Raw genomic sequence first — 22,850 nt, forward strand, 5'->3', positions numbered from 1 at the left:
AAAAAATTCTATGGGAATAAATTATCCCCGTGGATCATTTTGGCCCGCGAATCTTAATTTGAAGATCCCTGGTGTACATAATAACGATGAATAATCTCCAATCAAGTGGCTATTAAACAGTCAATCAGTAATAGGAATACTAGTTGGTTGAAGACATCTTCAACAACGATTCATCACCACCACTGAAAAGATATACCTGTGTTTCAAAATGACTACAACACCTGTAGATATTAGTAAAATGACCGACATACTTCCGGATTTCCCTGATGGTCCGTTAACACCTTACCGACGGCAAGCATCATTCGATTGGAGGAAGATGAAATTGTCCATCTACGATGAAGGGTCTTTACGCTATATTGTAATATTATTTTTATTAATCTTGTAGATAAAATAATTCGAATTTATTCATCGTTAAAATAATTTTACAGCACGATGTGTGGTCTTTTATTGAACACAATGAACTATTTCACACGTCACCGTTGACTTTGAGTTTTGACGAACACCGTCATTTGACTTTCAAGAGAATGAAAGCAATGAAGGCCTCTGGACTTGTACTACCGATGGACAGAGTATGTATAAATAAATCAATTAATTAAAATTAAAATTAAAACAAACGAATAAAAAGCATTTAAAAAAGTCCCTAACAACCTAATCATAAATGAATAGGGCCAACCCTAACTTAACCTAACCTAACCGGACCCTTAAATAAATAAGTGTTGCTAAGATCTAAGATGCGCTAAGCGCTATCATACAACTGTCAAAAATTATAATTTATTTGGTTTTACTTATCATTAGAGACACGTATTTTGGGCATCTATTTTTGTCAATTTTAGCATTTTCATTTTGCATTTGCATTAAAAATGTTCAATTTAGCATGTATTTTTATGAATACTTTAAATTTAAATAATAAAAATGACGAATTTTAACAAAATTTATATATGTACATATATACATACAATTTAAAGACAACACAACAATTAAAAAATAATAGAAAAATTCAAAAATGTTTTGGAATTAAAATTACATTGAAAAAAACATGAATATAAAAATACAAAGACAAAAAATATGAATATAAAAATATTAATTATGAATTAAAATTTATTAAAACTCAACATGGAGCATATTTCTACAGTTTCTTTTTGAGATTCGTGCGACGATCGGTAACATTTTTGTATTTATGGAAATACCTTTCAGCATCCACATTTCGAAACCAAGCAGTTGCTTGGTTTCGACAGGAAAAACACCGTCTATGGTAAACTGCAAGCTCTGTTTTATCCCCTCAATTTCTTCACATAATAAATGGGATATGAAGACCATTCTAAACTTTCTATTAATTTTTAGTTGATCATTTTAGTTATTTTTAACCTACCAAATAATTAGTTCCCTAAATTTAATCCCAGACTTTGAATTCATAACTTTGACTTGATGTAGGTACTTCAAAATCCCAGAATCGCATGGGCTTGTGCCGAAACAATGTTCTTGTTTGATGCTGCCATCGGTGTGAAACTCGCTCTGTCATATTTAGCTTTCCACAATGTCATACAAAGTGTGGGAACGGAGAAACACCAAAAATACATCGAGCAATCGGAGAACGATGAGATTATAGGATGTTTTGCACTCACCGAAGTAGCTCACGGATCGAACGCAAAGAGAATGATGACAACGGCCACTTACGACGTGAAAACTAAACAATTCATAATAAATTCGTCGTCGTTCGAAGCTGCCAAGTTCTGGGTCGGGGGTTTAGGTTTGTTAGACCATTTTGTGTTCATTCAACCGGGTCCGTACTGATTTTGTTGGAAATAATGTGATGTTTTGTTGTCGACAGGTCAGATGGCCACTCACGCCATTGTCTATGCCAAGTTAATAACTGCAGATGGCAAAGATCAGGGATTGCATACATTCCTAATTCCAATAAGGTGTACAAAAACGATGCTACCTTTCGCTGGAGTCATCGTTGGAGACATCGGTGAAAAAATCGGTCTCAATGGAATTGACAATGGGTATAAACCTATTTAATTAAAAAAAAATAAAGTATTATAACGAACGGTTTGCGCGCGCTTATACTGATCTCGCGGTGGGAGATGCAGAGGGCGGATACGTCGTCGTCCTTCCAGGAATCGCGTTATTAGGAACTTGGACTTACCTGGGATACAGTATAATTATCGGGAAGGGTCCTGATTGCTGGCTCGTCTCGTCGATAACAGCTTTCCTCGAGGGCTGGAAAACTGGCTCTCGGGTCACCTGTTCAGTCCTCCCACGGCTGACGCTTCTCTGGAAGCTGCGTGAAGATGCAGGTGACGTGGTGTTGGAACTCAGGGGAGGGAGTGATGATCCACTCAACCTCACAGCGGTTCTTCAACAATGGCGGCTGATCTCTGGGCCCCGTCTTCCCTGGAGACGGACTGGAGAGGTCGCAGGGGAAAGTCCTTCCCCGGTGGTGGTCGGTGGGCGAGAGAGGAACTCGGGATTAGGGTTGCCAGATGGTATCCAAAAGGAGGACATGTCCTCCTTTTCCATGTTTTGTCCTCCCGTCCTCCCTTACCTACTGTAAGTCCTCCTTTTTGCTAAACATCGGGCGGGACTTATTTATGATGATTTAGTTTCATGCATTGAGTTCTTGAACATCAGAGGTGTAGAGATTGACGATGTTAAGCTACACGATCAATTTTGTAACTTGATTTCATGTCTTAAATCAAAATCAGATGAAGATGAAGCATATTATGATTTGAAGTTGCACGAGCAGTGGACAATCTACTTCAAAGTGTTAAAAACATTGAATGTTTCTCAGAACTGCTCAAGATCTGCGAGTTTTATTTTTGTATAAGCGCACATAATGCAAATGTGGAAAGAGTTTTTTCACTGATTAATTAATACTCAGTGGAGCAAAGAGAGGAATAGACTAAGTGTGCAGTCAGTTAAATCTTTAATTCTTACTCAATACAACTTCAAAAACATGATATGTGAAGATTTTTATAATTATTTGTTAAAAAACCAAGAACTTCTTTCCAAAATTGGCAGCTCAGCTAAATATGATTCAAATAAAGTAAAATAATTTAAAAAATTCGTTTAATTTCTGAATGTCCTCCTTTTTTACAGAAAATCCTCCTTTTTAGACCCATCTGCCCTCCTTTATCAAATTATCATCTGGCAACCATACTCGGGATCCGCTCGCCAGGGCCTACCCTTTTTGGCGCGGCAGTGTGCGAATCTGCAAATTTTTACTTGGTTTCGAATATAATATCATATTTACAACACAAATTTTTGTTTCATAATTTTAATACTCATTACCCGGTCAAACGGTTTTTTATTTGTAGAAAAGTAAAAAAACCGGCTTTTTCTTTCGGGCGGTTTTTTGGAACCCCTACTACCTCATGACACCTATAGTTAAAATATGTAATTTAAATATATATATTTTTTAATTACTAATTTCAGATTCGTGATGTTTAATTCATATCGAATATCAAAGGATTGTCTGTTGAACAAGTTAGGGGGTGTCGACGATGATGGCAAATACGCCAGTCCAATTCGCGATCCGAACAGGCGATTTGGAGCAACACTCGGTACATTGTCAACAGCCAGAATTCTAATAGTAGGGATGTCCGCCAACAATATTCTGAAAGCCGTAACAATTGCCATCCGCTATTCGGCCGTTCGCAAGCAGTTCGGTCCCGAGGATTCAAACGAAGAATTGGCCATCATCGAATACCAACAGCAAGTCAGTCTTACTCATAAAATCAATCAACCAGTAGTTATACTGTTTTCCAAAGTGGGTGATTCTTTGGGCACTGAGGGGGGGGGGGGCTTTGGAGAGAATGGGGGGGCTTTAACTATTTGAAACTTGAAAATACATACACATTATATAAATATTCTAGTGAAATTTAAAAATTACAAACTTAATTATACTTAAAATTTTATTTTTAATTGATATGGTTTTCCTGAGGGGTGTGGTGAAAAATTTTTTATCGCTCATCATCAAATTGAGAACATTAAACTTTTACATATTTTTTCAGCAATTTCGACTGATTCCGTACATTGCCGTCACATACGTAGTCCGTATATTTCACAGTTGGTTGGCACAAGTTCATATTTTAGTTTTAGCTGATATTGTTGCAGGTATTGTTGATAATCATCTGGTAAATACGTTATTTAAAAAAATTAACCATGATTGCGTTTTAAATATAGGAAATATGACGAACGAAGTTGTAGCTAAGAATTTAGAAATACATGCAATTGCATCGGCTGCGAAACCGATCACCACATGGACAGCCAGAAATGGTATTCAAGAGTGCAGGGAAGCTTGCGGTGGGCATGGTTATCTTCAAGGTATTATAAACTGCCAATAATTGTGTCCTGGATAAATAATAGTACCGTTACTGTGTATTGTATTTAAACGATTATTTTCAGCTTCTGGAATTGGAAAAATTCGCAATGACAACGACGCAAATTGTACATACGAAGGGGAAAATACTGTGCTCATACAGCAAACGAGCAATTGGCTACTTTCACTCATGAGAAAACTGGAAAAGGGAAACAAAATAAATACTCCTTATAAGTCGGCTAATTTCATCAATGATTTTGATACAATACTTAAATCCAAACGTAATGTGTCCTCGTGGCAAGAGGCCATCGATCTTAAAGGTGTGTATATATGTACATAAAGCGTTGTTTTTTAGAGCTTTGTTTTTTGAATTGGCAACACGTTTTTCAGCGACAGTCAATTTGACAGCTGACAGCTGATTTGTGCTTAATTTGATTTCCCATTTTATAACGCTTTCTGATTTTAAATTTAATTTCAAAATCATGGTTCAGTTAGCGAAACTTACCTTCCGCTACATCCATTTTACGGTCGACATATTCATCCCTCCGAGCAAGTCATTCTCGAATAACCGTGGATTGTTTTCGCACTACACATACTCTAAGGGCGAAAGACACTGAGTGGTACGTGGTTCGTGTTTTTTACTTTTAAACATGCGAAAAAACGCAGCACCCTTTGCCATATACGTATATGATACAATAGCGGGAAACCAAGGATGATGGCCCATACCACTCAGTGTGTTTTTGCCATAGATATAGAATAACATAGATGAGCCATTACGTACATTTTTGGTCGGAGATGTTGTCGCCACCAACTGAGAAGAGGGGGGGGGGGGGGTTTAACTAGCGGGGAAGTGGTGAAAAAAAGGTCGACGCAGTGGTCAGCAACCGGTTTATGTACATATGTACATGCACTTTATTTATAACTTTATTTTATAAGACACTCCGTGTGACAGTAAACCAAACTAATAAATCTATATTAAGAAAAAAATATTTAGCTATACACACTATTAAACTACAAATATATGTTACCATCATTAACTATTACAATATTTAAATATTAGTAACTTCCACAAGGATCAATTTTAAAGCTGACACTTTAATATTTAGTTCATTGTTTGTAGTTTTAAACTTAATGTCGATTTCTGAATTTCCTTCAGTGCCAACAAGATATGCGCGTGCATTTAGAGACATCTGTGGCAGAGGTTGTCGACCGCTGTTCAATCACTGCATACAAAACTACATACATCGCGCCGATATTTCATTAAATGTTAAAATACTACAATAATTGAAGACATTATATATTAATTCTTACATATGATATGTATCTTTTTATGTTTTCTTGAGTAATTGTAACACAATTTCAATGAACACATTGGCATTTTCGAAAAATGTCAATCGACCTTCCTACTTAGAAGCTAACTAGCTATTGAGAGTTGGACCATACACTACTTTGTTTGTGCATGGTTCAACAGGGTGACCGGCTTAGAGTGTAAGGGCGTTTCTATGGTTATTCTATATCTATGGTTTTTGCCCTAATTGATAATAAGCATCCGCAGACGTCCTACAGTGCGCACCCAAAAAACTGTTGCTGCTATCTAGCATAGTATTCAGAAGGATCCGAATGAGTCGATTCGCCATTGTGCACAACAATTGGAGCTGTATCCACCTTCTTCGTTGAAGATTTTGGTTTACGAGTTTGGTACGTGCAAGAATTGAAACCGATTGGCCATCGTCAGTACGCGCCATAATCAATTTATTAAAGGAAACATTCGATGAGACCTTCGACGTGAAAATTGGCCTCCAAGATCGTGCGATCTAACAGAAAATAACTTTTGGTTATTTTCTGGGGGGATATGTGAAGTCTACGCCGATAAACCAGAGACGATGAACGACTTGGAAACCAACATTCACCGCGTTATTGCCGATATACAGCCCAAGCTGCTCGAAAAAGTGGTCAAAAGCTCGACTCACAGATTTTGCTTTATTCACACTAACCACGGAGACCATAAGTCCGATATCATATTTAAACACTAATGACATAACATTATCTTGCAATCAAGTCAATACCATGGTCATTACCACGATTTTTATGTACTTTATTTCTAAAAAAACATCCTATACATTCATATGTCATTACGAATTTGTAAATTGAACTAAATGGTTATCAGCGATTGTTTAAATCAACGGTTTTCAATATAAAAAGTCGTTCCATTACATCTCTTTCGCGCTCATTGTAAAAGTCTACTCTCCTCTCATTCATGTCAATTAGGGCGCGATCACACAGCGAGGGAGCGGTATGCTGTACGCGGGATATATTTTTTTAGATAGTTTTAAACACATACAAAAAATAGGGTCATACCCGGTATGATACGCCGGATCTTGCGGGATCGTGCGGGATCGGAGTGGTCTCGTTGAAATTCTATAGAATTGTTTATACTAACTTGACGGTGATATATACCAATTCGTCGACCCTCGGACGACGCTTGACAGTGATCGATAACGGTGTATCCCATATTATACTAGATAATTAGAAACGGAAAAGTATTCCGTTTTTAGATGACAATGGAGTTTTTTTGGTAACATATGTGCATTGTTGCACTTGTTGCACGTGCACGTGCAAGAAGAAGTACGAAGAAGCATGCAACAGAGATCGATGCAACAGAGAGAGAGCTTCATTGCGAATGTTTTGGTCCTTATATTTTACGGATCTGACGTCTATTAATTTTTCTGACATTATGAACTGCGATGTACCGATATTATGAACTGCAATGTACCGAGCTCAAAAGACGAACTGTTTGTGATGTTAAACACAAAACTGCAATTGCAGTCACCACTTTCTTGAGTATAAAAAGTATAAATAAAAAATACTTTGTTCTTGATATAAAATAAAGTAAAAATGGGCTCTCTTTAAACGAACATGTTATTGTATCGACATGTACATACATTCATACGGAAATGCATTCAGTATCAATTAGTTACAGTCCATATTGAGTGCACTATAGCCCTTTACGTAAAAAACATCTTTGTTCGTTTATCTGTCAATGGTATTAGGGATTTAAGTACGTATTTAGTTTTTGTACCAAAAAACTTGAGTCCATTGTCTAGTCATTTCTGTTTATTTAGTAACAATTGGTTTCGGTAAACAATTAGTGTACTACATAAAACCCTTTATGCTGAATACATCTTTGTCCGTGATCGCAGAGTTTGTTTATGAATGTATCGAATGAGTATTTAATTCTTAAACCTACCCGGAAATATTAGTCAATTGTTGTTATAAACCGGACACTTGTTTGTCTATTTTTGTTAATTGTTTACTAATTAAGTTTAAAACTGAATTATTAAACAATAAAAGCTTGAAATCCTTAATGTAATTTGTATTTTCTATAATCTTATTATTCCGACAAGTTCTGCTATATTTTTTTGCAAATATGGGATACACCGTTATCGATCACTGTCAAGCGTCGTCCAAGGGTCGACGAATTGGTATATATCACCGTCAAGTTAGTATAAACAATTCTATAGAATTTCAACGAGACCGCTCCGATCCCGCACGATCCCGCAAGATCCGGCGTATCATACCGGGTATGACCCTATTTTTTGTATGTGTTTAAAACTATCTAAAAAAAAATATCCCGCGTACAGCATACCACTCCCTCGCTGTGTGATCGCGCCCTTAGTGGCGTCACTACCACCAAGAATAGTTTCACTTTTATCGTACGTACCGTCACCCATATAAAAACCAGTGGTGGCTCGTCTATGTGGTCTGCGGAGCTGCAGCCTGCCAGTATAGTAAATATGCATGATATTTTTGTCGTTCATATGGTCTGCGGGGCTGCAGCCCTACTGGTTTAATACATATACATGCAATTTTTGTTTGCATTTCATCAACGGTATTATCACGAGATACTACAGCCCGAATCATCTATGCAGCCCCCCCACTGGGAAATCTGAGAGAGCCGCCACTGATACAAACACATCCAAAAATGTGAAAATTCGACATATTACCTTATTGATATGTATATTTCAGGATTGCTAAACGCATACAAGTGGTTAGTGTGCTACATGTTGAAGTTGACTTATGATAAAACAAAACGATTATCTAAAGAAGGACTCGATAGTTTCAGTGTAAAAAACGACAGCCAAACTTATCACTCTGTAATATTATCTACCGTATTTGCCGAGGTATTCTTTATTATCTGAGATTTAAGTAATTAATCAAATTATTATATGTGTGTTGATCTTGTTTTGAATTGAAATCGATTAATTTACAGCACACCATCCTGGAAAAATGTTGCGATTTTTTGTTGGAAGTTCAAGATAGAAATTGCAAAGAAGTTTTGACGAAGCTCGCTTCTTTGTATGGAGCGTGGAGTCTGGAGAAACACTTGACCAATTTATACGTGGTATTGTTTTAAAATATACGTAACTAGTTTTTTGCCCGTTCAAATGAATGGTTTAGGAAAATATTTGTTTAACACATATGGATACGTACGTGTTAAACAAATATTACTTTCTGCGTGAGTATACCGATGTATGTCTTATATGTATTGTTTACATTACATTTATATGTAACATTTGAGTACTGAGCGCTCTATCTTCTGAGTTGTACAGACGTACTGTTGCGTAGAGGTGAGTTCAGGATCCAAATGAAAGACCACAGCATTTATTCAACGATTCAGGAGGTCCACACGGAACCACCAATCACTCCAGAATCTCTCATCTACCTCGCGTACCTCCTTATAAAGTCCAAGTTGCACAGAATAGCTTCTCCGATTTGTTAGTTTGTATATTATCTAGGCACTTAAAGGTCTATCCTGGCGTATCTATTGTTTCCACGCACGAACTCGCCCATATCTGTGAGAACTCCAACGTATCCTTTGTTCGGGCACTTACTGAGTTCCCTTAGCCTGATGCGGGGTATCTATTGTCCTATTGTATATTGTCCTCTCTTATGTTCCCACATTGCAGTACATTGTACACTGTACAGTATACATAATTGTAAATCATATCCTTTTGAGACGACAATAAATGATGATTTTGCAGGGAGGTTACTTTATTGGCGAAGCCGGGCAGTTGCTTAGAGATGGAATCATAAACTTGTGTAAAACATTGAAGCCGGAAGCCGTTGCACTGGTGGACACTTTAGCTCCACCAGATTTCATACTCAACTCTGTTCTAGGAAACAGTGATGGATGTGTACGTATATTATATTTCATTTTTAATGTGTTCAATATACAAAGAAATGTAATAATAATAGAAGCGGCAAGTGTTGTAAGAATGCAGTATGGCTATCACCATACTTAATTATTTTCCGCGACATTCGTGTTTGGTTTTTGATGTTCGATATATACATATACATACATATATCTAATAAACATCTGTTCATATTACTCACAAGATTTGGAAGTGCATCGTTATAAATTGCACAGTGCACATCAAACACGACTGTCGCGAAAACTAATTAAGTATGGCGATAGCCATACCGCAATCCCACAACACCATGACGCCTAAAGGAAATTCGGCAATAATTATTTAATTTATTGTATAAAGGTTTATCAAAGAATGCAGTCCACCATATTTTCAAATCCTGGAGCTTTAACGAGACCGAATTGGTGGAAAGACATAATAACACGGAAAATCAACAAGCAATCTAAATTATAACAACATTGTAAAGAAATATATAATATTTTAAAAACAGAGTTGAGGATTATTTGAGTAACTTATTTTGAATATGGTTTTGGAAAGAATTTTTTTTGTACAAATTGAGTTTTTTTTAATTATTTATATATTAAATTAATAAATGAAAGGCATAAATGTACTCACATGTATTTGAATATTTGAAAAAAACTTATGTTTACATTATTATACACTATGTAGTGTTTATTCCCGGCTTCGCTCGGTATTTGTGATATAAACAGCTTAAATATCTAATTGTAAAAAAAATATTAAATTTATTTGAATAGTTTTATTTTATTTATTTTATTTTATTTTCTTAATAAATTTAACGACACGGATTCTACGAATCAAAACTTGCATACATACATACAAAGTCTCTTTCGAAATTATATACCGTAGCGGTCAATGAAAAAGTGTCTACCTTAAAAATGCGCATTTTTACATTTATTTGCTCTAAATAATTTATATCCAACAATTTTGAATGACAAGTGTTACATAAATATATTTTCGATGATTTGAAGTTTTTGTAAAATTGTGTTTTTTAAAAGATTTAGTTGTCTATAGAAAAAAATGTTTTTTGGCATAAAATCTATTTATTTATTAATTTTTTTTTTACTTTAATTATATCTATATATATGTATAATACTTATAACAAACACTTATATCTTATATTGTGCAACCCTTCCTTTATTTCATATCACTTCTCTCATTCTCGAAGGCATCGATTCCACCAATATTTTTAAACATTCGCCTGTAATATCATCATACCACACTTTTTCTAATGTTTGTATAAGCTGGTATTTATAAATAGGCTTATTGCTATTCACTTTTACCCCATTATGCCCCATAAGTTCTCAATCAAGCTTAAGTCATGACTATTACCCAGCCACTCCAGCGTCAAAATTCCATGGTTTTTTAAATAAAGTATCTCTCCTAAATATCATAAAATTTAATCTGTACAAAATTTTTGCATTTAAAATATTGCCTAGGATATAAAGTATTTAAAAAATATATAAACATACAGATTTAGCGCGATAAGACGGTGCAGAATTGTCCTGGAAAAGCTCTGTGTTCCATACGCGCAATGCATTTCAATAGATGGGAACAGGTTCATTGTTCATATATTTTTGTAAGCTTCTGCGTTTACCGTTCCGTCAATAAAAGCCAACTGGCCCACCCAAAAGTAAAAGAAAGACCCCAGACCATCTATCCTGCAGGATACTTCACCGTTGGCAAAAAGCATTCGTCACTTAGACGTTCCCCCGTTCTGCGTCTCACACACCGCATTTAATCGGACCCGAATAAATTTAATTTACTCTCATCCGAGAAGATCATATTCTGCCAATCACTTAGGGTCCAATTTTCATATTTTTACAAACCTATTTTTTGGCCCATTCCAGACGCTGCAGCCGCATCTTTTTTAGTGTGAAATAGATTTGTTGTTGGTCTTCTTGCAAAAAAACCCCATTTACGAAGGTAATGTCACGTAGTTTCTAGGCTTATTTCAGAACTACTAGCCGCTATAAACTCCGATCTGATATCCACGGTAGTTCTGAAGACAGGAACACTTCAAAAGTTGATCTTCAGCAATTGTGGTCTTTTTCGGTCTTCCTGGACGTTTTTATCGTTCTGGAGGTGTAGGATTTGATTTCATCTTGATATATTTGAGCACTGATGTCTTGTTGCATCCAAATTGACTAGCTATAGATCGGGAGTTGACGTGTTTGACAGCCAAAGCCGAAATTTTGAGTTTTGTTGCCCATGTAAATTTTTTTTATAGTTTTAACACTGAAAAAATATATACAAGAATAAGATAATTCTCAGTTTTATGTACGTTTTATGTAAGATAATTCTCAGTTTTAGTTAAGTCATTTTTTGAATAATCTTTTAATTTAATTTCTATGTTTTTTCTTATGTTAATTTGAAATTTTATGTATGATTACGTGTGTGTTTTAGTTTATTACTACTAGCGGAAACCTATAATTGGTCTTTTGTTATGTACTTTATTGCTTGCTCTGTTTTGAAATTAATAAATTAAAACATTCCAGGGGTGATTTTTGACCCGGATGCCATAGCATAGATCAGGCATGCTAGTATTTTTACTTTATCTATATACGTAGTAACAATAGATGAAGTTTTGTGATCATGCGAAAATTCAAACTCGAGATTTTGACGGATTCGGACTCAGAATCGATCACTGATCACGTTTTCATGATCTAGAAAAAATGCGTGTGCCTGTGTGTCTGTGTATTTGAACACCGCTAGTCCTATCAAACTGAAACTTGGTATTGATGACTGAAATTCTATTCGACACGACGTAATTTTTTTTCAAAATTTTAAATTGACCGGAAATGGTACCTCCCCTTATAGGTGTCCTCTTTTTTTTTAAGCTTTTGAATCCAATTATCTCCAAAACCGCTAACTCAATCGGACTGAAATTTTTTTATATGTAATAGAAATTATAAATTTTATTAAGTAATATATTTTTTAATATTTTTACCTGAACCGGAAGTAGTACTTTTACTCTGGAGAATGCAGGTTTTTATGTTTTTCTCAGAAACCTTTTAGTTTATTGAACTGAAATTTCATATCTACAAGTTTAAGCTTAATAACAAGTTATGTATAAAATTTGGTAGGCATCCGTCAACCGGAAGTGGCATTTTACTCAAGTTCGATTTTTCTCCCACTATTTTTTTCGACCCCTTCAACATGTGTGTTATTTACGAAAAAATTTAAGTATTGAAGAGTATTCAGAGGTAAGTGGAGTCAGGTCGAGGTACAAGAAAACACGCAGGCAGATTCCAAGTCTTTATTAGCTGCTCGTCAGGTGGAGGCCAGGATCCGAATGCCACCGTTCAAGAGCGCACCATACTTATAAATACTCAGCGCTCAGCGCATACACGTATTACATGTGTATAGTCATTGGTTAAGGAGTCTGGCGCAGCCATTGGCCGCAACGCCCGACTCCACCATTGGTTGGCGTCACCATGACGTCACCGGTCTACGGGCGTCTCTCTTAATAACTTTACAGTATAATAGTTGTATTAATGTGATGAAAATAAAAAAAATCACTTAATTCAATAGACCGGAAGTGAGATTTTTTTCCTCTTAAAAAGGTCAAAAATGTTGTGGCCACTATCCTGTCCACACCCCTAGATGTATCAAGCTGAAAGTTTATATTTCTATTCTCTATGTACTAAATTAGAGCTGATAAGTTTTTGATCAGAATTCGTAAACCGGAAGTAGTATTTTTTTTTAAAACAATATTTCATTAATTTAAGTTGACCTTTTAAATTATTTTAATCTTCTTGATATTTATTTTGTATAATACTGATAGTGATTTTAAGTAATAACAAAAATTTCAACAAAATCCGACAACCGGAAGTAGAACATTTGTCTTGTGGAAGTTTCCATACATTTGCACTCAATTTGTATCGAAAATGCTATCACAGCTATTAGTATTTCATAATGCTGCCGGTATGTGTGAATGCGTCTGTACGGTTCAATATCGAATTTTGTTTTGTGACCTTATATTCCTCATATACATACATAGATAAAGTTGTGGGCTGGTCACATCCGTTTATTTTGTAATATACATACATATGTGTAAACTATCTAAAAAAAAAACCTCTCTGTGTGTCTGTACTTTAAGCGCCAGTATTCAAAAGTAAATTTGGAAATGTGCTGTTGATCAATTTTTTATTTTAAAACGATAAATGCGTGTACTAATCATGTTCAAAATCACTTATCGTTTAAAATATCATTTAGAAATCACATATTTTACGAAATTATGTATTTCCTTTACGAAAATAGCAAAAGAATATTTAGCAACAATATTTTTTAGTGTTTCTTTCAATTGACGTTTAAAACTGATTGAACTAATCATACGTAATCTGCAATTGAGAGTCGCTCGGTATACTATGTACATATAATATCATAGTTAGTCATTGTCGGTTTCACGTAGGAATAGTACATAGCTAGAAGAGATCTCCATTATAGTTTCAGATATATCCGTGTTTCAGAATGTCATCAACATCTGTAAATACTAGAAATATAGCTGATATACTTCCTGATTTCCCTGTGGGTCCATTAACATCTTACCGACAGCAAGCATCATTCGATTGGAGGACAATGAAATTGTCGATCTACGATGAAGAATGCTTACGCTATATTGTAATACTATTTTTATTATTTACATGTGTAAATTAATTTGAATTCATTTATCGTTAAAAAAAATGTTTCAGTATGATATGTGGTCGTTCTTTGAAAACAATGAACTGTTTTGCAAGACTTCGTCTACTCTGAGTTTTGACGAACAACGACACTTGTCTGTTAAGAGAATGAAAGCGATCAAGATCTTTGGAGGTGCATTACCGATGGACAGGGTATGTCCCGAATATATTTCGAAAATCGAAAGATCTTAAGTCGAAAGATAAAAAAAGGGTCTCTCCCCCCTTCGTACATACTCACTTAATTTGCGTGAGCAGGTTACAACAAGAACAAGAGGAACAGGCTTTTCCTCCCGTATTCTACGCGCGCACATTAAGCAAGGCTGTATGACAAAAAGAGAGATAATTTCACCGCATTCCACTCATATATATATTATATATACATAGTACCGTTTACCATGCACCTTTTTTTTTTTTGATCTTTCGACTTAAGATCTTTCGATTTTCGATCTTTGCCTTCCGATATTTGCGTTTTCAGGCGTATCACTTTCGGTCCCGCGAGGGAGAACGGTTTCAAAGCCCCAGATACATTTTTTAACTTCTGCAGTAGAGTTTCTGACCCGGCTCGACCCGGGACAGACATTCCCGGGAATTTGCGGAATTTTTGTTGTCCCGTGTCCCGGGAATTTTTATCTCGAATCCCGGAAATTGGATTTAAAAAAATCTTGAAAACATACAACATTTTCACGACTACACGAAGGGAAATAATAAATCAAATACACAAGGAATCGTAAAATATTCGAAAAAGAAGCCTAAAACTGATTTTTTTAACACAAATTTTAAATAATTCTTATTTTATACCGAACAAAACATTCTTTAAATGTTGTAATAAAAGCGAATGTATGTATATCCTACGGTAAAACTATTATGAAGCGAGTATATCCTTCTTGTATTGACGATTCCACATTGGAAGAAACTCTTTTATATTCGGATGAAGATGAAACAATCGTGTGTTTGACGATGAATGAAGAATTAAATAAAGAGTTATCAAAGACGAATATACAAAATAACGTAAATAAAAATAGCCTCGACTTTAAAAAGGAAATTAAAACATACATGCTGACAGGAGAATAAACCGATAATTTAAAAGTTTTTTCCATAGCTGGAAATTTTCGTTGGATTGGAAAACTGGATTCTCATTTAAATATTTTAGTATTATTAAGAAGCTACTTTAAATAAGTTTACCTTTATAATAAATTTTTTTCGAGTTAATAGATACATATATTATGTATTGTTTTGTAAATAAATAAATATGTTTTTAATAAAAAATATATTAAATTGAAAAAAAAGTTTTTTTAAAAGTGTCCCAGGATTCCGGGAATCCCGGGAACGATCCAGGGCTCCGTCCCGTGTCCCGGGAATTGAAAAAGTCCGGGAAATCAGAAACCCTACTCTGCAGTCGGGAAATGGTATATCAACCGTTTGAGTCTTCATCAACGCAGAGTTTATGCCGCAAGGGCCACCACAATCTTTTATCTGCTCTGCTATTGTCTCGTCACATTCAGACCTGTCTCGACCAGCTCGGACAGGTTTCCACTCGTCTTGATTTGTGCAGATGTTTCGATATGATCAATAACTATTTTGACTTGTAGATATTTCAAAATCCCGGAATCATGTCGGCTTGGATCGAAGCTTTATTCTCTTTCGATGTCGACACCGGTTTGAGGATCACTTTGGCATATATGTCTTTCGGCACCGTCCTACAAAGCATGGGGACGAAGAAACACTACAAATATGTCGAGCAGTTAGAGAACGATGAGATTATAGGATGTTTTGCACTCACCGAAATAGCTCACGGATCGAATGCAAAGGGAATAATGACAACAGCAACTTACGATGTGAAATCTAAACAATTCATAATGAATTCGCCCTCTTTCGAAGCTGCAAAGTGTTGGATCGGATGTTTGGGTTAGTTCTACTTCTTTCTAGTGCATTTAACTGCGTTGGTTTTGTCTTAAATAACATATGCTGTTTTGTTATCAACAGGTCAGACAGCCACTCACGCTATTGTCTACGCCAAGTTGATCACAGCAGATGGCAAAAATCAGGGTTTGCATACGTTCATCGTTCCAATAAGGTGTACGAAAACGATACTACCTTTCGCTGGAGTCATCGTCGGAGACATGGGTGAAAAAATTGGCCTCAATGGACTCGACAATGGGTATGAATGTAAATAATATAATACATACATGTAGGATCTGGTTGTTAGAAGACATTGTTAGAAGAAGGTGGTGTGAAACGAGACTCAATGGGCGGTTTATAACATCGTTTATTTGACGGAGAGCCACAGCGAACTGATCGCTCGCTTAATTTCCGTTCGTGTTTAAAAGAAAATAAACCTCAATCAAATAATTAAAGATCGTAAGCCCCCCAAACAACTTCAGTGGTGGCAGCGTGTAAATCATACGCACAGATAGTCATCACCAGACTTCGACGGCCTAGATGCTTTAGCCCCAAAAAATGGTTCACTATTATCCTATAAAGCAAGAAAGCAAAAAAAAAGTTGACAATGGTGAACCATTTTTTGTGGGTTAAAGCATCCTAGCTGCCAAATTCTGTTCAACACACGTTTATTAAAAATAAAAAATAATATATATTTATTTTAGAGTTCTGACATTTTATTATCACTTTCAGATTTGTCATGTTCAATTCATATCGAATATCAAAGGATTGTCTGTTGAATAAGTTGGGAGATGTCAACGATGATGGCAAATACGTCAGTCCCATTCGAGATCCGAACAGGCGATTTGGAGCATCCGTCGGTTTATTGTCAGGAGGCAGAATGATAGTTATGGGGATGGCTGTCAACAACCTTCAGAAAGCTATCGCCATAGCCGTCCGCTATTCGGCCGTTCGCAAACAGTTCAGTCCTGATGATTCCAGTGAAGAACTGGCCGTCATTGAATACCAACAGCAAGTAAGTCTTACGTAAGACCGTCATTGATTACCAACAGCAAGTAACCACTGATTCCCAAAGTAATTGAAGCCGCTTCTCCATGTGTACTAGAGGGGGGCTCGGAGGATGTATCGTCCTGTTGGGATAATGGATTAGGGCCGGGCCGCACCGTGCGACTTGCGAGCGACTTGGTTGAGGGCGACCAGACCAATGCATGCAGGTAGATGGGACATGCTACACCCGTCAACTTGTTTATCGCACACATTTCCATACATTTTTTCGTGTCGGTCGACAAAGTTGCACGGTGCGGCCCGGCCCTTAGCAAATAGGAAATAACAAAACGCCATAAGCCTCCAAATTGGGGTGCTTCAGTCTGCTAAAAATAATCTGTTTTTTGCATGCTTCTGAATGAAGATTATATTTAAATCGTAATAAAATTTCCATATGAGAATATTAAAAAACAGTCAACGGCACATTTTTTTAATGCAGAGTAATATAAAGGCTAATAATTTTTAAATAATTTTAAATTAAATGATAAATAACAACTTATGTATATATATATATATATATATATATATATATATATATATATATATATATATATATATATATATATATATATATATATATATATATATATATCTTCTATTTGTAATATATTTTAACAAGTGGAAACATATTCCATTTAACCTGGCACCAACTACCGTTATAGTTGAAGTGTATTTTCAGTTTTAATATATTTTGACTAGTTGGAATATATTCCGTCTGACCCACGTAAGATGATTCATATGGCGAATTACATTCCAACTGATCAAAATATATTACAAATGAAAATGCAGTTTAACTATGAGCTGGTACCAGGTTAGATGGAGAGGTTAGGTTTTCGTGAAAACGTCACTCGACTAGTAAATTGGGTTGCAAAGTCTTTTTTTTTAACACATTCTTAAAGTTATCGTTATACGGTACTCTTTATTTGTATCTTTATTTGTAATACCTAGCAAATATTAACCCATTATTGAATTCTAAAGCATGCGTAAAAACATCAGAGCTGTCAAAACTCAACTGTTATATTACATCTGGTGCACATTTTTAAAGTACATTTGCGCTTGTAGATATATAATTTACAAATTTAATTGTAAATTTGACCTAAAACTTCGGCCAAATGTCCGTTCGGCCTAATGTCCGTTCGGCCAAGTGTCCATCCGGCCAAGTGTTCATTCGGCCAAGTCTCCATTTGGCCAATAATCCATCAACCATTTTCTATGCATTAATCGATCACATATTTTTTTAACATTAAACATATTTTTACAGCAATTCCGACTGATTCCATACATTGCCGTCGCGTACGTATTTCGGGTATTCCACATTTGGTTTGCAAAAATCCACACTTTATTTTTAGCTGATAGTTTCGCAAGTATGTCTGATTAATAATATGGTAAAAACGAAATTTAATTAAAAAAAATAAACTATGATTACGGTTTAAATATAGAAAATATGACAAACGAAGAAAGTGTAGCTAAAAGTTTGGAAATACATGCAATTGCATCGGCTTCGAAACCGATCACCACTTGGACAGTCAGAGATGGTATTCAAGAGTGCAGGGAAGCTTGCGGTGGGCATGGTTATCTTCAAGGTATTATAAACTGCCAATAATTGTGTCCTGCATAAATAATGGTACCGTTACTGTGTATTGTATTCAAATGATTGTTTTCAGCTGCTGGAATTGGAAAAATTCGCAATGAAAACGACGCAAATTGTACATACGAAGGGGAAAATACTGTGCTCATACAGCAAACGAGCAATTGGCTACTTTCACTCATGAGCCAATTGGAAAAGGGCAACAAGATTAACACTTTTTACAACTCGGCTAATTTCATCAACGATTTTGATACAATACTTAAATCCAAACGTAAAGTGTCCTCGTGGCAAGAGGCCATCGATCTTAAAGGTGTGTACTTACCAGTGGCGTGCGGTGAAATTCTCCCTGTTTTTGTCGCACAGCCTTACATACGTGTGTGCTAGCAGAATACAAGGGGACGGATCATGACGTCACCTAGTCCCCTTGTATCCTGCTCGCACTCACGTAAGTAAGACTATAAGATTTTTTTCACGGCACGCCACTACCATTTCACGATAAGAATTTGTAAATTGCACTACATGGCTAGTCAGCGAAAAGTCGTTCCATTACATCTCTTTCGCACTCCTTGTAAAAGTCTCCTCTCCTTCCATTTATGTCAATTAGTGGCGACGCACACTGATCGAAATTGACAATCTAGGTGTGCAAAAGTCTAAAACGAAGTAGATATTAATTCTAATAATTGTTGCATTTCTCAGTATAGAATTAATAAGTGGTTCCTGAGAGAGCATTATTATTGTTGTCTGCCCAATAAATAAAATACACATCGCTCACAAAAAAAGTTTTTGTATCGGCAATATTTGTCACCTGAATCTCGTCTCGTTTAAACGTTGAAGTGAACACACTGCTTTCAAAGTTCTTAAGAGAGCTGTACACCCGAAAGCTTAATTTTGTTGCCGTTCCTTTCTTCGATATATATATTGAGTTGAAAGTATATTGAGTGAATGCGATAATATATATCAATATATATATTGAGTGAATGCGACAGTTGCGTTTCGACCAGATAATACGTATTTTAAATCGACAAAATCGAGGTTTCGTAGTCTCCTGTTTTCTCCTCCGAAACTGGACCAATTTTTAAAAATATTTCATCATCGGTATGAGAAAGATACTTTATGTGCATCTATGCGCGTATTTTTTTTTAAATCGACCGTTAAATAAGCACGCTGTACTCTTTTCGTGGGGGTAAAAAAGAGGCGATTTTATAGATGTTTGGCGGCTCCTAGCTCCTTTAAAAAACAATTAATCAAAAAAATAAAACGATAAATGCACCCCAATGGTGGATATCCATAGCATATTAAAAAATAATTTCTCTAGTGCCATAATTGAGGAAGGGAGAAGTGTAATACGTTTGTATGGACAAGGCACTGGTGTCCAGCCCGTTGTTTTAAAACTATGGAATTATTATCTACAGGTATGTATAGAATCATCTACAGGTATGTATAGATTCAATGTACAGCTTAGATTCATGCGGTCATGGAAAGTTTTGGCCCAATAAAAAACAAAATATCTAAAATTATTTATAAAAATGACTAACTTTGTATTAAAAATACTACTACTAAACAGTTATTAATATTAAACTTAAGTTATGCAAAAAAATAGTACATACCTTTAGATAAAAATTCCGTAATTTTAAAACAAAATATTCACTTAAGAACTTTGAAAGCAGTGTTTTCACTTTAACATTTAAAACGAGACTAATTCAGGTGACAAATATTGCCGTAACAAAAACTTTTTTTGTGAGCGATGTGTATTTTATTTATTGAGCAGAAAACAATAATAATGATCTCTCAGGAACCACTTATTTATTCTATACTGAGAAATGCAACAATTATTACTTCGTTTTAGACTTTTGCACACCTAGATTGTCAATTTCGACTAGTGTGCGTCGCCACCAACACGAATAGTTTCACTTTTATCGTACGTAGCGTCACCTACATATATACAAGTACATCCAAAAATGTGAAAATTCGACATATTACGTTATTTATATGTATATTTCAGGATTGCTAAACGCATACGAGTGGTTAGTGTGCTCCATGTTGAAGTTGACGTATGCTAAAACAAAACGTTTGTCTAAAGAAGGACTCGATAGTTTCAGTGTAAAAAACGACAGCCAAACTTATCACTCTGTAACATTATCTACTGTATTTGCCGAGGTATTCCTTATTGTCTGAGATTGAAATTATTAATCAAATTATTATATGTTGATCTTGTTTTGAAATTAAATCGACTAATTTTCAGCACACAATACTGAAAAATTTTTGCAATTTTTTGTTGGAAGTTCAAGATAGAAATTGCAAAGAAATTTTGAAGACGCTTGCTTCTTTGTATGGAGCGTGGTCTCTGGAGAAGCACTTGACTAATTTATACATGGTATTGTTTAGTATTGTTATTATATATTTACGTATGTAACTCGTTTTATGTCTGTTCAAATTGAATTCATGGTTTAGGCAAAGGTTTGTTTAACACATATAGGTAGGTATACTTGCTGCGCGAGTATGTGGGATCTACATTTGGGGGATGTACCCATATGTGGGATTTACATCACGGCATCGAAAGGTCGAAAGATCGAAAATCGAAAGATTTTAAGTTGAAAGATCAAAAAGAATGTATGCATGGTAAACGGTACTATTTATATATAATATATACGTACGTATCAGTGGCATGCGGTGAAATTATCTATTTTTGTCATACAGCCTTTGCTTTATGTGCGCGGGCAGGATACGGGAGGAAAAGCCTGTTCCTCTTGTTCCTGTTGTATCCTGCTCACGCAAATTACATAAGTGAGTATGTACGACGGGGGGAGAGACCCTTTTTTATCTTTCGACTTGAGATCTTTCGATTTTTGATCTTTGCCTTCCGATATTTGCGTTTTCGGGCGTTTCACTTTCGGTCCCGTGAGGTAGACCCCCTTTTGAGACTACAATAAATGATGATTTTGCAGGGAGGTTACTTTATTGGCGAAGCCGGGCAGTTGCTTAGAGATGGAATCATAAACTTGTGTAAAACATTGAAGCCGGAAGCCGTTGCACTGGTGGACACTTTAGCTCCACCAGATTTCATAATCAACTCTGTTCTAGGAAAGAGTGATGGATATGTACGTATATTTTATTTCATTTTTAATGTATTCAATATACAAAGAAATGTAATAATAATAGAAGCGGCAGTGTTGTAAGAGTGCAATATGGCTATCACCATACTTATGTAATTATTTTCCGCGACAGTCGTGTTTGGTGTTTGATGTTCGATATATACTGATATACATATATCTAATAAACATCTGTTAATGTTACTCACAAGGTGGGGAAGTGCATTGTTATAAATTGCACAATTCATATCAAACACGACTGTGACGAAAAATTAATTAAGTATGGCGATAGCCATACCGCAATCCCACAAAACGATGACGCCTAAAGGGACTTCTATAATTTTTACATTTATCTGTTTAATCACGTTTACAGCATTGATTATTTTGTTTATTATCTAAAGGTATATCAAAATATGCAGTCTACCATATTTTCTCATCCTGGAGCTTTCACGAGACCGAATTGGTGGCAAGATATAATAACATGGCAATTAAACAAGCAATCTAAACTATAACAATTTAAAACATATTTTATGAACAAAGTTGGGGATTATTTTATTGTTGAAGGTGGTTATGGGAAGATGAAATTTATTGCTAAATAAAAGGATTGTTTCTAGCTATGCACTTGATTTTTGGGTAAATCTGAGTGATGATATTTTGTTGTGAAAACGCCTTATTAAATGGCAAGCAAGTTGCTAATCGTTAAAAAGGTCTTCTCCGTATATTCTTTTTGAAGTTGGTTTGGGTGAATACACTGAACAACAAAAAAAATTACCGGAGTAGAGGTTAAACATCCTCACTAAGTTTCACCCTCAAAATTCGAATATAACAATGATTTTTGTTGCTTTTTTTGTTTGTTAGATATTATCGTTTAAAAAAATGCCCAATTTTTACAGTTTTTTGGCTTTAACTCAAAATGTAGTATTGCAATGCCAAAAATGAGTATTAGAATCAATAGTCATTCGTTTTTCCTATTGATTGTGACTTTTTAAAGTCACAATCAAT

At 35.4% G+C, this 22,850-nt stretch overlaps 3 protein-coding genes across 3 annotated transcripts in view; all 3 read left to right on the forward strand.

The window, feature by feature from the left end:
- The window catches only part of LOC143915198 (fas-associated death domain protein-like), a 231,697-nt gene that overhangs the window by 53,039 nt on the left and 155,808 nt on the right, over positions 1-22,850 (forward strand). The window lies entirely within an intron of this gene.
- Positions 209-9,981, forward strand: LOC143916547 (peroxisomal acyl-coenzyme A oxidase 3-like). Its single transcript, XM_077437692.1, has 15 exons — positions 209-358; positions 429-569; positions 1,432-1,747; positions 1,829-2,003; positions 3,436-3,769; positions 4,014-4,116; positions 4,186-4,326; positions 4,408-4,641; positions 8,348-8,502; positions 8,592-8,723; positions 8,780-8,837; positions 8,932-8,949; positions 9,000-9,190; positions 9,364-9,516; positions 9,871-9,981. Exons 1-15 carry the CDS (start codon positions 209-211, stop codon positions 9,979-9,981), a joined length of 2,412 nt encoding a protein of 803 aa, XP_077293818.1.
- LOC143916556 (peroxisomal acyl-coenzyme A oxidase 3-like) lies at positions 14,020-22,360 on the forward strand. Its single transcript, XM_077437702.1, has 13 exons — positions 14,020-14,169; positions 14,241-14,381; positions 15,653-15,754; positions 15,818-16,133; positions 16,212-16,386; positions 16,860-17,142; positions 17,180-17,201; positions 18,611-18,754; positions 18,836-19,069; positions 20,762-20,916; positions 21,002-21,133; positions 21,705-21,857; positions 22,250-22,360. The coding sequence occupies exons 1-13, from the start codon at positions 14,020-14,022 to the stop codon at positions 22,358-22,360; spliced, it is 2,118 nt and encodes a 705-aa protein (XP_077293828.1).

The sequence above is a fragment of the Arctopsyche grandis genome, chromosome 1, assembly GCF_051622035.1.
Source record: "Arctopsyche grandis isolate Sample6627 chromosome 1, ASM5162203v2, whole genome shotgun sequence".
Taxonomy (NCBI): Eukaryota; Metazoa; Arthropoda; class Insecta; order Trichoptera; family Hydropsychidae; genus Arctopsyche; species Arctopsyche grandis.

Bases quoted from the DNA above. Each gene is read 5' to 3' on its own strand.
- LOC143916547 (XM_077437692.1), top strand. From the start codon at position 209: ATGACTACAACACCTGTAGATATTAGTAAAATGACCGACATACTTCCG. The intron at 2,004-3,435 runs GTATAAACCTAT...TACTAATTTCAG, and splicing joins CTCAATGGAATTGACAATGG to ATTCGTGATGTTTAATTCAT. The intron at 9,517-9,870 runs GTACGTATATTA...TATTGTATAAAG, and splicing joins TAGGAAACAGTGATGGATGT to GTTTATCAAAGAATGCAGTC.
- LOC143916556 (XM_077437702.1), top strand. From the start codon at position 14,020: ATGTCATCAACATCTGTAAATACTAGAAATATAGCTGATATACTTCCT. The intron at 18,755-18,835 runs GTATTATAAACT...GATTGTTTTCAG, and splicing joins TGGGCATGGTTATCTTCAAG to CTGCTGGAATTGGAAAAATT. The intron at 21,134-21,704 runs GTATTGTTTAGT...ATGATTTTGCAG, and splicing joins ACTTGACTAATTTATACATG to GGAGGTTACTTTATTGGCGA.